This window comes from Drosophila erecta, unplaced genomic scaffold (assembly GCF_003286155.1).
Source record: "Drosophila erecta strain 14021-0224.00,06,07 unplaced genomic scaffold, DereRS2 tig00000126-arrow-pilon, whole genome shotgun sequence".
In the NCBI taxonomy this organism is placed as follows: Eukaryota; Metazoa; Arthropoda; class Insecta; order Diptera; family Drosophilidae; genus Drosophila; species Drosophila erecta.
Genome location: NW_020825209.1, coordinates 5,277,375 through 5,290,572, shown reverse-complemented (window position 1 = coordinate 5,290,572; position 13,198 = coordinate 5,277,375). Strand labels below are relative to the sequence as shown.

Below are 13,198 nucleotides of genomic sequence, written 5' to 3'. Positions count from 1 at the left end.
GCAACCTGAGCTGCCTAAAATGTATAAAAGGGTAGCAGCTGGGACGTAACTGGACGTAACTTGTAACTGGACGACGTAAATATACGTTAGGAGCACAAAATTCTTGGTGGTAAATTTAAATATGTCAGCATTTTCTAAGAAGATACCAAAGTCAAATGATAGCACCATGGACTCAAACCATCAAATGTTTTTTTTTGGCTATAAGAAGAAAGTTGGGAATGAAAAAAGGTAAAACTTCATTTTATAATGAAGAATATAATACGGAGTTCCGAGCGAAATGCCTTTAAAGAATTATTAAAAATAATATAATTTCTCCCTTTGTTGCATTTTAGTCTGTTGACAAAAATAAACGATATACATTTAAGCCTAAGGATGTGTAGCCGATTTATTGAATTACCAATGTTTGGTGATCAACCATAAATAAAGCTGTACATCTAAATGTTGTGTCATTTTCAGGCAAGTGACTTAGAATATTTCAATTTAATGCGAAATTCAAAATTGACTGCCACTCAGCTACGATTGTCGGGCAAGTAGGCGATATTTTCTATCGATATTACTCTACACCTAATTTCAGTGACAGTCCGCCTCTAATTTTGTTCGGTTTGTGCACATTTTGTTTGAAAGACGCCTGAAATTGTTGGATGTTGTTTCATGTCTTGTGCTCTATGTGTTAAAAGGTAAGAATAAAAGCATATGTGTTAGTGATTCCGCGAATTCGTTAGGTCTTCCAGATTCCTTGAGTTTGCGTCGGCGCTTGTTGTTGTTCGCGTGCCGTCTTTTTTTCGTTTTTTTTTTGCGTTGTTGTGTTTGTGTGCGTGTAAGTGGTGGAGTGCAGCCGAAAACAACAACAAAACGGGGCAGTAAAGTTACCTGGTATTTTGTGATGATATTTACCGAGTTTACCGAGTTTTACCGATGCCTTTAGCTGGCAAACAGACGAACTTACACATTTTCGCGAAGTTGCAAAGAAGTTGCCTGTTATTTGGTGTTGGTGTTAACCCATTTTTACCGTTTACCTTGCAGTGCATCCGCCATTTTACGCAGCGATGTCGACCTATTTCGGGGTCTATATCCCGACCTCCAAAGCTGGCTGTTTTGAGGGATCGTCATCCCAGTGCGTCGGCTCCATAGCCGCGGTGAACATAAAGCCCTCCAATCCAGCATCAGCGTCCGGATCGGCATCAGTAGCATCGGGATCGCCATCCGGCTCGGCGTTATCCCTGCAATCGGGCAATCCAGACGAAGGCAATGCTGCCACCAAGTACGATGATCCCGACTATCCACGTAAGTAGGAGCGAGATGGAGCGAGTGTCGCTATGTGTGTGTGTTTTTTTTGCGTTACAGTTGTTTGCCGCTTGTTGCTATTGTGATACCCTGTAACCGGATATGATGGGCCTTCGCCCGCTTTTGTTTTGGAAAAGTCTCACTATGTTATGTTTATTTGCTAAAAGTGCACACAGATACTTCGCAAGGGGTCACAATTTTTTTTTAAATATTTCGCTTATTTAATTTTTTCCTGTTAAAATCAAATTTTAAAGTCGAGGGTGTAAGTTGAAGATTCACAAACCCAGCAACAGGAATGTCTATGATCGAAATTGCTTCGTGTTTGCTTTGAAACTAAACCTGAATTGCTTGATAAATTTTTGCAATGAAGTGTTTATTCCACAGATTTACTGTATTTGTGTATATTAAATGAAATGTAGCTCAGAATATATCCAGGGTATTTCAACTGTTGCATTCTTATTAGTTTTGCAAGGCGCTGTTTTTCCCTCCATGACTAACTGTCCATGAAGTAGTTTCCATGTGTGCGTTCAAAACTTTTAAGAATCGTGAAAAATGAAACACAGAATCGTGGCTTGCGCAGCTGTCCCGCTCGCACAGTCGATTTCCTTGTCTGGGAGCGGTCTTTCGATTAAACTGTAAACAAATGGAGAACGATTGCGATTACCTGTCTAATTAAATGCAACTTTCCTGCTCTCACTCGTTCGCTCTTTAATCCAATTAAACGAAATGGAAAATCGAAAACAATAACCGATTGGGGCGAGTTCATTCCACTGCCACATCGACATCATTCAGTTCCCAATCCAGGCAAAAATCCAAATTGGATGCATTACTAGGACCTTGACCTGTCAGCATACACATTCCACCATATTTATGATCCAGCAGTCACACAGCTGCGGTCAAAATAATAGGTTTTTATGTTTATACCAGGAATAATTATGGGTTCAATGTACAATTATCGTAATAAATATTTACTAAATTTGGGTCAATTATTTCCCATTTTCCAATATTACTGAGTATTTAGTAAATATTTCTTTCGAAATGCGCTTTTTACAAAAACACGAAATAATGGTTGATAAAACAAAAACCATAAATGAGGTCGCAACTGTATATCACACAGAATTTCTCCAATTTGTTTCCTTTTTAAATTTATTTATACTGCGAGCTGCAGCACAACAAGTATCCCGAAAAAGTGTGTGCGTGTACTTTCAAGAGTCCCCGGATTCAATATTTACATGCATACATATACCCCCTGTTTAGCCGGCTTGTGTTATTGTGGGTTGTGCCTGTCCCTGTCCCTTTCACTTGGCCCTGTCCCTGTCCCTGTCTTTTGGGCCAAGTCAACAGTCGTCGCCCAGAAAAAATGAAAACAAACGCGCAAAAACGAGAGAGCCACAAGTCGTAACAGCAAATAATATCGACTAATGAAATACCCTACGATGGGGGTGCTAACATTTGAGAAGCTTGTATTCAACAACTTAATTAAACTAAACTGTACCCAAAAGTACTCAGATGTACTAAAAATGTACCCAAAGTCACTTAATTTGCTTTAATTAAAAATGACTTCCCTAATTTCGAAGCAAACAAAACTAAAGCAATGCGATGAATAAAGCCATGAAAATTATAACATAAACACGGCTAATTAGTCTCAAATTAAGCTTATATCAATTGTTTTTGCCTTTTAATTGAACTTTCATACCTGCCTCCCATTGGCCCACACTTGTTGTTAGTTCTGCAGGCTATATGTTGAGCTTTTATCAGATCTTTGATTAGAACTTTACCACCAAGGCTGCGGTGTTTTTGGCTGTAGTTTTATTTCTGTATTTGTTTTGCTAGCAGCACATGCGAAGGGTTGAAAGTAAATTTAATTATGGCCCACTCGCTAGTTTCGAGAGGTAATGCTGAGAGAAACATATGAAATGTTTGTACGCCACAGCTGGGATCTATATATATCTGCTTTTGTTTTTTATAAATTCAACAAGTGATATTTAAATGGGCTAGTTAGCCACAAGTGATCATAGGCTTTCAAGTTGGCTAAAGCGCTTTTTCAAATTGTGTGATCTATTTTAAATCAATTGCTTGCCTTAAATGAAATAATCGAAGAGCAGGTAGACAATTCGATTCGAAACCCTCCAAATTTGCAATGTAAAATACATATCTGTGACAATCTGTAACAATCTGCGGGCAAAACTGATGATACTCCTGAAAGGCAGGGCCTCGGAAAGTTTTGCCGGCGTTGTGCCAACAGCTGCGTCACACGCATGTGCCCCACGGCCCACTGCCCACCCAACGCCCCCTCAGCATAGTTTGTTTTGATTTTGTTTTGCTCGAGACAATCCTCCACTCGTCCGGCATTCGACACCCGTTCGCTATTCGCCGAACCGATGGCGTGACCAAAACAGCCAGCTCATTTATTAATGGTTTATCCCTCTCGATGCCCACACATCAACATTGCCAACGCCACGACGGAGCAGCGGACTCGCCACTGTGGCTGATCTTCACGGAGAAATCCAAGGCGCTGGACGTCCTGCGACACTACAAGGAGGCCCGCCTCCGCGAGTTCCCCAATCTGGAGCAGGCGGAGAGTTACGTTCAGTTCGGGTTCGAGAGCATCGAGGCGCTCAAGAGATTTTGCAAGGCCAAGCCCGAAAGCAGTGAGTACACAGTATAGCTAGCTATATAATTGCTTACCGAGTGCTTTAACTTATGCACTGTATTATTTTTTCAGAGCCCATTCCGATAATCAGCGGTGGCGGTTACAAGAGCACACCTAGCTCGTCGGACAATTCGTACTCATCCTCGCCGACGGGCAGCGGCAGTGGTTTCATCATTCCCCTGGGAAGCAATCCCTCAATGTCCAATTTACTGCTCAGCAGCTCACCGACTTCCTCGTCGGGCAGCACCAGCAACATCATTGCCAATGGGCGACAGCAGCAGTTGCAGCACCAGCAGCAGCAGCAGCAGCCGGATATTTCCGGAGAAGGCCCACCGTTCCGGGCGCCCACCAAACAGGAACTGGTAGAGTTTCGCAAGCAAATCGAAGGTGGGCACATCGACCGGGTGAAAAGGATTATATGGGAAAATCCACGATTTTTGATCAGCAGCGGTGATACGCCCACCAGTTTAAAGGAGGGCTGTCGCTATAATGCCATGCACATCTGCGCCCAGGTCAACAAGGCCAGGATCGCTCAATTGCTGTTAAAGACCGTTTCGGATCGAGAGTTCACCCAGCTTTATGCTGGCAAGAAGGGCAGTGGCAAGATGTGTGCCGCCCTTAACACCAGTCTCCTGGACTACTACTTGAACATGCCGGACAAGGGGCGTGGCGAAACACCTCTCCACTTTGCCTCGAAAAACGGCCATGTGGCCATGGTCGAGGTTCTCATTTCCTATCCAGAGTGCAAGTCGCTACGGAATCATGAGGGAAAATTTCCCAAGGAAGTGAGTGGCTTGCTAGGAGGCTCGTAAGGGCAATGGAATCGCTTTATCATAATGTAATCTGTTCTTCCCCCTGCAGATCATCTGCCTGCGTAATGCACAGGCCACACATACCACCATCACGAAGCTGGAGCTGCTCTTACGTGATCCGTATTTTGTGCCCGTACTGAGATCCCATTCAAATACACTGCCGCCAAAAGTGGGTCAACCGTTCTCGCCCAAAGATCCACCGGTGGGTATCTGTTTTATATTTTTCTGCTTACTAATAATGTTTTGTTCTCATTGGTACAATTATTTGAGCGTGTTTACGTGGTCCATGTGTATTTATTTAAATGAACATACGTTTAGTTTCTCATTCGAATTGTACGTGTACTTTTCTACTGTTATTTGTTAAGTGATACCCTATTATTGCAGTTATTGGACGTATGAGAAAACAACAGTATGGTTAAGTAATTTAAAGAATGATTTGTTATTAATTGATGCATTTGTTTTTATACTTTAAAGAACCTGCAACACAAGACGGACGATTGCCAGGGTCTCACTGTGGACCTAACCATCAGTGCGTTGGCGGGACCCATGCCCCGCGAAAAGGCCATGAACTTCTATCGCCGGTGGAAGACACCACCGCGAGTCAGCAACAATGTGATGTCTCCGCTGGCTAGCTCACCATTTAGCTCGCCGGTGAAGGTAACGCCAAGCAAGTCGATCTTTGACCGAAGTGCTGGAAACTCGAGTCCAGTCCACTCAAGAGGCAGGGTGCTCTTCAGTCCATTGGCGGCGGCCACCAGCTCACCAAAACGCACGACGAACGTGCCCAATGGCACCAATGAGTGCGAGAACAACAATAATAATGTGAAGCCAGTGTGCCTGTTGGAGTTCCCGGCCACGCCCATTCGCCAAATGAAACCGGATTTATTCATGGCCTATCGCAACAACAATTGCATTGATTCGCCATCGATAGTCGATGACTCGCAGTGCCTGGACATGAGCCTGAGCCGCAGCCTGAATGCATCGCTAAATGACAGCTTCCGCGAGCGCCACATAAAGAACTCTGATATCGAGAAGGGTCTGGAGGTGGTCGGTCGCCAACTGGCACGCCAGGAGCAGTTGGAGTGGCGCGAGTACTGGGACTTTCTCGATTCATTTGTGGACATTGGTGCGCCCGACGGGCTGGAACGCCTGGAAGCGTATTTCCTGGAAAAGACCGAACAGCAGGCGGATAAATCAGAAACGGTCTGGAACTTTGCCCATCTGCATCAGTATTTCGATTTGATGGCTGGCGATCAACAGCAGCAACTCCGAAGGGATAGAAGTGCGGCTGCGGCAGCAACCTCGTCATCCGTCGGAGTCATGACTCCGTACACATGCGTAGAGAAGTCGCTGCAAGTGTTCGCCAAGCGCATCACCAAAACGTTGATCAATAAAATCGACAACATGGTCTCCATCAACGACACGCTGCTCTGCGAACTCAAAAGATTGAAATCGCTGATTGTCAGCTTTAAGGTGAGCATGAAACAGAGAACACCTCAGCATTTACAGAAATATTATCGCCTTTTAACCGTTTTAGGATGATGCCCGCTTCATTAGCGTGGACTTTAGCAAGGTGCATTCCCGTATCGCCCACCTGGTGGCCAGCTATGTGACCCACTCGCAGGAGGTCAACGTAGCCATGCGCCTGCAGCTGCTGCAGATGCTCCGAAGTTTGCGCCAACTGCTGGCCGACGAGCGCGGCCGGGAGCAGCACTTGGGCTGCGTGTGCGGTAGTCTGTTGCTTATGCTGGAACAGGCACCGACCTCCGCCGTGCATCTACCAGACACGCTGAAGACCGAGGAGCTATGTTGCGCCGCCTGGGAGACGGAGCAGTGCTGCGCCTGTCTGTGGGACGCGAATCTCAGCCGCAAAACCAGTCGTCGCAAGCGCACTAAGTCGCTGCGGGCAGCCGCCGTTGTGCCGTCTCAGTCGCTGTCGCAGGGTCAACTCCAAGATACACCGGGATCCACAGGATCGTCCGCCCTGCACGCTTCACTAGGTTTGGGAGCGTCAAGGGTGGCCGTCGTCACGCCCGTATCGAAAACTGCTTGGCGCAGTCAACAAAGCGACGACGACGACTACGACAGCGAGGAGGAAGTAAACTTTGTGAGTATCAGTGGGTAGTACTGTTGGATCTCTGCTAAACATTTCTGTTCTTTTTTTGTTGCTCAAGTTTGACTGCACCGATGTGACGCCGCCGTATGGAAGCAGCAGCGAGGACGAGGAAAACTTCCATACACCGCCGCAGAGCTTGTCGCCACGCATGTCCGTGGACTTGGAGCCGCGCTACGAGCTGTTTATTTTTGGGTATGATTAATGATAATTTGAAATGTTAATTTCAAGACTACAGCTTTTAACATTGTAGAAATGAGCCAACCAAGCGGGATTTGGATGTGCTGAATGCCCTTTCTAATGTGGACATTGAGAAGGAAACACTGCCGCATGTCTACGCCTGGAAGACTGCCATGGAGAGCTTTTCCAGTGCTGAAATGAATCTGTACGTTAGGAGCACCATTACTGCTCTGCAATTCACAATTTCAATATTTCATGTTTCATTTAAATATTTCCTTGTTGATAGTGATGTTCTAATGCAGTGATTTTCGTGCACTTCTATTACAGCTTCCCATCCCCAAAGAACGTCAAGGTTCAAAAGCCGGAGCATTGTCATTCAGCAACGGCCCACAACAGCCAGCCATCGCTGCATCCCAAGCGTCTGCTTGCCACGCCCAAACTGAACGCCGTGGCCGTCGGCAGACGTGGGTCCGGGCCACCGACGACGCCAGTTTCGCCGCGTCTGGCGCGAACTCCGTCCGCTGCCAGTATTCAAGTTGCAACCGAGACGAATGGCGAGTCGGGCGGATCCCCCGCCACTCCGGCATCGCCGCTTTTGAGTTTTGCCGCCTTCTCGGCAGCGACGCAGTCATTCCAAACACCCTTGAACAAGGTGCGCGGATTGTTCAGCCAATATCGCGATCAACGGGCCTACAACGAGGTGGACACGCCGCTGGCCGACAGAAACGGAATGGTTCCGGGAACCGGAACCGGAAACGGAAACAGCGACTGATAGATGAGAGAACGTCTGCATACTTACGCCCCAAATTACCCTGTATCGTTCATTACCCCTTCTAATGTTAGTCGCATGTATATTAATTTTTTTTATACATTATGAAAATAAAAATCATGAAAAGAAGTGAAATAAAAAACGAAATATTTGCTACGAAACGCTTTGCTGCCGATAACGAGTTAATCATTTGTTCAGCTCGCAGCAAAACGAATCAAGTGCTTTTCCAAATACACTTTCCAAATTCATTTTAAAGATGAGCGGGGCTATCAGTACATGCGACTGCGACTAAAAGCGAAATTACCGCAACAAATTGTGGCAGAGCAGCGCCGTAGAAAGCCATAAAAGCAATTACCATTAATCACACAAACGGACGGACAGTGGAATGGACACCTGGACGCTGGGCAAGATCGCGGCTCCAAGGAACATTCTTCGCCACCGATCGATCTTGGTGCTCGATGCAATGCAAAACGAGAAACTGAAACCGCTCGGCTCGGAAAATACAAAATAAAAGAAAAAGATTTCGAAACGAAACGAAAGGAAAGCAAAAAATGCTTATCGAAGCCTGTATACCCATAGATTCTGGCCCAGCTCAGGGGATCCCCTCGACGATCCCGATCCGGGCCAGGTCTCGTTTACTCTCAATTTCTTATTTATGAGAGTGCTCCCGATGGTGGCAGCGCTGATTCCCGGCGTCCAGGGCTCATGCATTACAATGGGTACACAATGGGTATGCTCGACTTTCGATGGGGAGTGCTGACAACAGGTGGTAAGCTGATTGCTGTGTATAAATTCAATCTCATGACTATTTCAATTTCTCTGTATTTACATGTACTTACGCCTAAGCCGGAATATATGCGATAGTCGACGCTCAGGTACTCATTATTCTGTAAGCTTTGTAAACTTTGAAGTATGCAATACGCGTAGATACGACCCAACCCCACCTTTCTGTTGTTTTGAAGCAACAAAAAAACAACTTCATTTATTTTGAAAAATGCTAAACGCCTAGTAATGCAAAATGAACAACAAGCATAACTGATATCGTATGGTATCTTCGGGTCGCTACGCTACCATCGAAGTGCTTCATCGTTGGTGTCTTTTGGTATCTGCTCCTCTTCTTTTGTCAACTGGATCAGAGGCAGGTGGGGCAGGTACGTGGGGCAAGCGGCATGTGGCTGGGGTAGATGGTTGGGTAGATGTTGCTCTGAAGGAGCAGCGAACAAATTTGTTGCAATTGCCGTTTCGCTCAGTGGTCGGGCCACTTTTCAATGGCAGGGCTTTGACAAATGATCGCTGATAAGAAGCCGAACCGGGGTAGAATACTAAAAGCGAAACAAATTGAGGGGCTATATGGTGGATCTGGTCGGGATCTGGTGGACCGCAGGGAACTGGGGGAAAGTTCACGTCATAAGTGGGTCGCAATGCCAGTGATAGAGATTATACAGTACATGCTAAGAAGTATTTTGTAAGGAGAGAGCCTCATTGTGTATTGGAACCCCTTTTGGGGTTTTGATGTTGATATATCCAAGGATCCTTGGAGCTGGGTAATATATGCTGTGATCCGTGCATATAGATACATGCATCCTTGCCCCAATCCACATCTAAACACTTATTATAAAGGTATGTTTTTCGTAAGTAAATGTTTCTTAACTTAATTTCCATTATATTCCTTTAATATAGTCATAAGTAACGCGACGAGTAACAAAAAACATGGTGGTTCCTTAACCCACAGCCATAATAATATAATATATGCAATAAATGAAGGGGAAGAGCGGAGTAAAGGGGACTCCAACCGGCTGGCGCCAGTGGCTCCGATTATCTGACCACCGCCATCAGGGTCAACTCATTCCAGCAGTTCTTTTGTTTGCCCCAGCCCCAGCTCCAACGCCATAACCCAAAACCCAGAGTCCCGAAAAATTCAAAACCCATTTCTGGACTCTTTGTGAAACTTGAGAACACTTAACGATTGAAAACAAAAATACAAAAAATGAAAAACAAAATAAAAAAAAGGGAAAAGAGAGGGCGAAAGAGCGAACAAAGAGAGTCTGGGCCGTGTCAGAAGTTCACACAAAACTTGTGAAGTTCCTGCGATCCCTGGAGTGAAGTGGCTTTCGGTGGAGTGGCCAGCCCAATCCCTCTATAGGAATATGTGATTCCTTTGCGGAATGCAAGGCGGCGCCGGAAGCTGTTCAGACAACCTCGTCCAATTAGTCAGCCATTTATCCAGCCAACCATCCATCAGTCCATCAATCCATCAAGCCATCCAGCCAGCCAGCCATCCAGCCATCCAGCCATCCAAGGCAGCTGCATTCGGGCACTGGACTAACCCACAATTGCGCAGGACTTTAACCATATCACTGACCCTAATCTAAACGATTTCGGTACGAAAAGTTGGTAGACCCATTACTAAAGTTCATTTAAAAATAAATCAATTAGGTGCAGTTAAATAAAATAAATTCTGTGTGCGCATTTTATTTTAAGAGATCATTTAGTAAGGATAGTTGTAAGTATATAAATTGCTTAAAAATAATTACATTATAAATAAGTAGCTTCTTGGAGTAATAGCCATAAAAAATGTAAACTTTATATTTTCAATGACTTTGAATTTATAACTTGATTTATGAACGTTCTATATTGTTTAATTAAAAACCTTTTCACCACTTTTTGTTTCAGGTATAAAGATCTAGATGGTCTATAGTAACTACCACAATCCAAAAAAACAATCAGACGCATGCAAACGTTATTATGTGAACAATGAAAGGCTTTTAGGACCTGCAAATGGAACCACACGCAGGTGGACTAATTATACACACATCGATTTGGCATTCGATGTATCAACCATGAAGTAATGCCCTGGGTTCAGTCCTAATGTTGACTTTGGATCAGTTTTGAGTTCACATCCGAGCCGCGTCGGCGAGCAATGTTCCTGAAACGGAAATGCCGCAAGAGAAACGCCATCCGCCGGAGTCCAGGACGCAGCGGTCCCTCCAGACTTTGGTCATCTTTCGGCGCAGCCTCATCTATCAGACGAAGGAGTTCTTCCAGAACTCGACGCTCCACGGTGTGCGATACATTGCCGAATCCGGCCGTCCCATTGGCGAGAAGTTCATGTGGTTTTGCTTCACATCCATCGGAGCGGTCACCGCGCTGGTCATCATCATGAGCCTCTGGGAGAAGTTCCAGACCAATCCGACCATCACCGGTCTCGACACCGACTTCCACAACCAGAACGTGGTCTTCCCCACCACCGTCGTCTGTCCGGAGGCGGCATTTGATCACGACAAGACTTACGAGAAGGTTTACAATACACTGGCGTGAGTTCACATTTTGTTACTAGCTTAGCCCCTCAGATTGTTCAAAAATTGCTCAATATTAATTGCTTAATTGCTTAGTAACTACGACGAGGCCCAGGCCCAACTGTATACCCCGTTCCTGCGGACTCTCACCTCCCTGAGCTTCAACAGCATTCGGGACGCCAAGGTGCTGTCGCAGTCGATTCCGCAGAACCTGCTAGATGCCCACACCATCCGAGAGTGGGCCTTTGAGGGAAACATCGACTGCAAGAACGTCTTCGTGTCCTGCAAGTATCGCGACGAGGACATACCCTGTTGCGACCACTTCGAGCCCATTTACACGGAGCACGGCTTTTGCTACGCCTTCAACAGTCGCTTCAAGTCCACGCCCACAGAAGAGTAAGTTTCGCGGGTTCGGATTCCAATCTAATCTGGGCTTAATCGGGTACATATATATTCTATGGCATAGCGTAAAGACCGGAGCACCTCATGATCTCTACGAAACCGACAAGAAGTGGGCGCTCTTTTTCATACCCAACAGCACTTCAAGTGTAAGTTGTTTTATCCCAATATGACTTAAAGTTCCTATAAAAAACCCTCCATTTCTCATCATAAAAATGATCTATGCATTTGCATAACAATCCTTCAGATCTACATCTTTTCGAACGAGGAGTACTTCGGCTCGGATTTCAATGCTCAGATCGATTGGTCGGAACCGCAGTTGGTGGAGGTGAGGATCTCCAAGAAGAACACCTACACCACGGACGATGCGCGCCAGCTGTCCATTGGCCAGAGGAAGTGCATCTTCAGCGACGAGGTGAAGCTCAATTATTTCCCAGACGCCTACACATTCTCATCCTGCATGAAGCAGTGTCGCATGAACAAGGCCATCAAGTTGTGCAAGTGCAATCCGCCCTTTTATAAGCCGATACGTGAGTTTCTATGTGTAGCTAACAAATGGGTATATTTACCCATCTATTGTATTGTATTATTATATTAAATCCGGTCAGCTAATGTGCCCATGTGCTCGATCAAGGACTTCGACTGCCTAGATGAGTTTAAGAGCAACATTACCAACATCAAGGATTGCCTGCAATGCGAGCTCAGTTGCTCGAAAACCGTTTTCAACATCGATAAGCTGATCAAAATGTTAGTTTTCCCAAATGGGTGATGTAAGATGATGTAACCAGCGGTTACCATATTCCAGGTCGGATCGGCCAGAGAGCTTAGGTGTGCTGGTCGAGTTTCTCACCTGGCCGATAATTCGCTACAAACGTGAAGTTCTTTTCGGCTGGGTGGATCTGCTGGTGTCCTTTGGCGGAATTGCCAGTCTTTTTCTCGGATTTTCATTGCTTTCCGGTGTGGAGATTATATATTATTTTACGCTGCGAGCCTGCTGCATGGTCTATAAAAATCGGGTAAGTTAACCTATTAGCTTAATCAACGGACTTTCACATTTAAATGTAAATAAATTGCAGCAAGAGCTTTACGAGATCGAGGAGAAAATCCGCCAGGAGCCGCCACCCAAAATAGATCTAAAACTGAGCTTAAGATCCCACAATCCGAGGATCGGAGATACGCCCACTTCGGCGGTGTTGAAAGTGAAACCGGCGGAGGAGTCCGTAGGACCAAATTCTTTGGCGGGCTATCCAAGAAAACACGAAAAGGTTAGTCCGTAGGAATACCCAGTAATATTGATGACACTTTCACAACCACTCTTTTCCAGGACTACTCTATCAATACAAAGAACTATTATAAAACACCCAAAGTTTTACCTGACTATGGATATACAAGTAAGACGAAAAATTCCTGGACAACTTACGATCATTCGCAATACATGCCTTGAAGATTAGGCGGCAAGAAAGTAACCAAAAGAAAATTATAATAAAAGTAAAGCCTTTTGCTTTAGTTGCAATATATTGTGTTAATGCCACAAAGCAAATCGATAACGAAAAACATTTCAAAAACATATTAAACGTATGGCTGTGCTGAAAATAGTTGTGAAGTTTCTTTATATTTCAATTTGGCCTTTTGATATATTTCTCAAATGGTTTCAAATAAAAATTAAATAATGTAATACAATTATTTTAAGCA

General features: G+C 45.0%; 2 protein-coding genes across 2 annotated transcripts; both read left to right on the top strand.

Moving 5' to 3' along the window:
• Nucleotides 1–552: 552 nt before the first annotated feature.
• LOC6549841 lies at nt 553–7,971 on the top strand. Its single transcript, XM_001977536.2, has 10 exons — nt 553–677; nt 1,024–1,284; nt 3,756–3,935; nt 4,010–4,722; nt 4,799–4,951; nt 5,224–6,222; nt 6,287–6,856; nt 6,924–7,057; nt 7,116–7,247; nt 7,370–7,971. Exons 2-10 carry the CDS (start codon nt 1,047–1,049, stop codon nt 7,812–7,814), a joined length of 3,564 nt encoding a protein of 1,187 aa, XP_001977572.1. The 5' UTR covers nt 553–677; nt 1,024–1,046; the 3' UTR covers nt 7,815–7,971.
• Nucleotides 7,972–10,670: 2,699 nt separating this feature from the next.
• On the top strand, nt 10,671–12,950 carry LOC6550074 (sodium channel protein Nach). Its single transcript, XM_001977535.2, has 8 exons — nt 10,671–11,125; nt 11,204–11,503; nt 11,574–11,655; nt 11,754–12,036; nt 12,115–12,253; nt 12,312–12,522; nt 12,583–12,771; nt 12,831–12,950. The coding sequence occupies exons 1-8, from the start codon at nt 10,749–10,751 to the stop codon at nt 12,948–12,950; spliced, it is 1,701 nt and encodes a 566-aa protein (XP_001977571.2). The 5' UTR covers nt 10,671–10,748.
• Nucleotides 12,951–13,198: the final 248 nt, after the last annotated feature.

What these genes read in the sequence shown, in the direction of transcription:
- LOC6550074 (XM_001977535.2), top strand. Translation starts at nt 10,749, where the DNA reads ATGCCGCAAGAGAAACGCCATCCGCCGGAGTCCAGGACGCAGCGGTCC. An exon ending in AAGGTTTACAATACACTGGC is followed by an intron (nt 11,126 to 11,203) that starts GTGAGTTCACAT and finishes TTAATTGCTTAG; the next exon opens with TAACTACGACGAGGCCCAGG. An exon ending in AAGTCCACGCCCACAGAAGA is followed by an intron (nt 11,504 to 11,573) that starts GTAAGTTTCGCG and finishes TCTATGGCATAG; the next exon opens with CGTAAAGACCGGAGCACCTC.
- LOC6549841 (XM_001977536.2), top strand. Translation starts at nt 1,047, where the DNA reads ATGTCGACCTATTTCGGGGTCTATATCCCGACCTCCAAAGCTGGCTGT. An exon ending in TACGAGCTGTTTATTTTTGG is followed by an intron (nt 7,058 to 7,115) that starts GTATGATTAATG and finishes TTAACATTGTAG; the next exon opens with AAATGAGCCAACCAAGCGGG. An exon ending in TCCAGTGCTGAAATGAATCT is followed by an intron (nt 7,248 to 7,369) that starts GTACGTTAGGAG and finishes CTTCTATTACAG; the next exon opens with CTTCCCATCCCCAAAGAACG.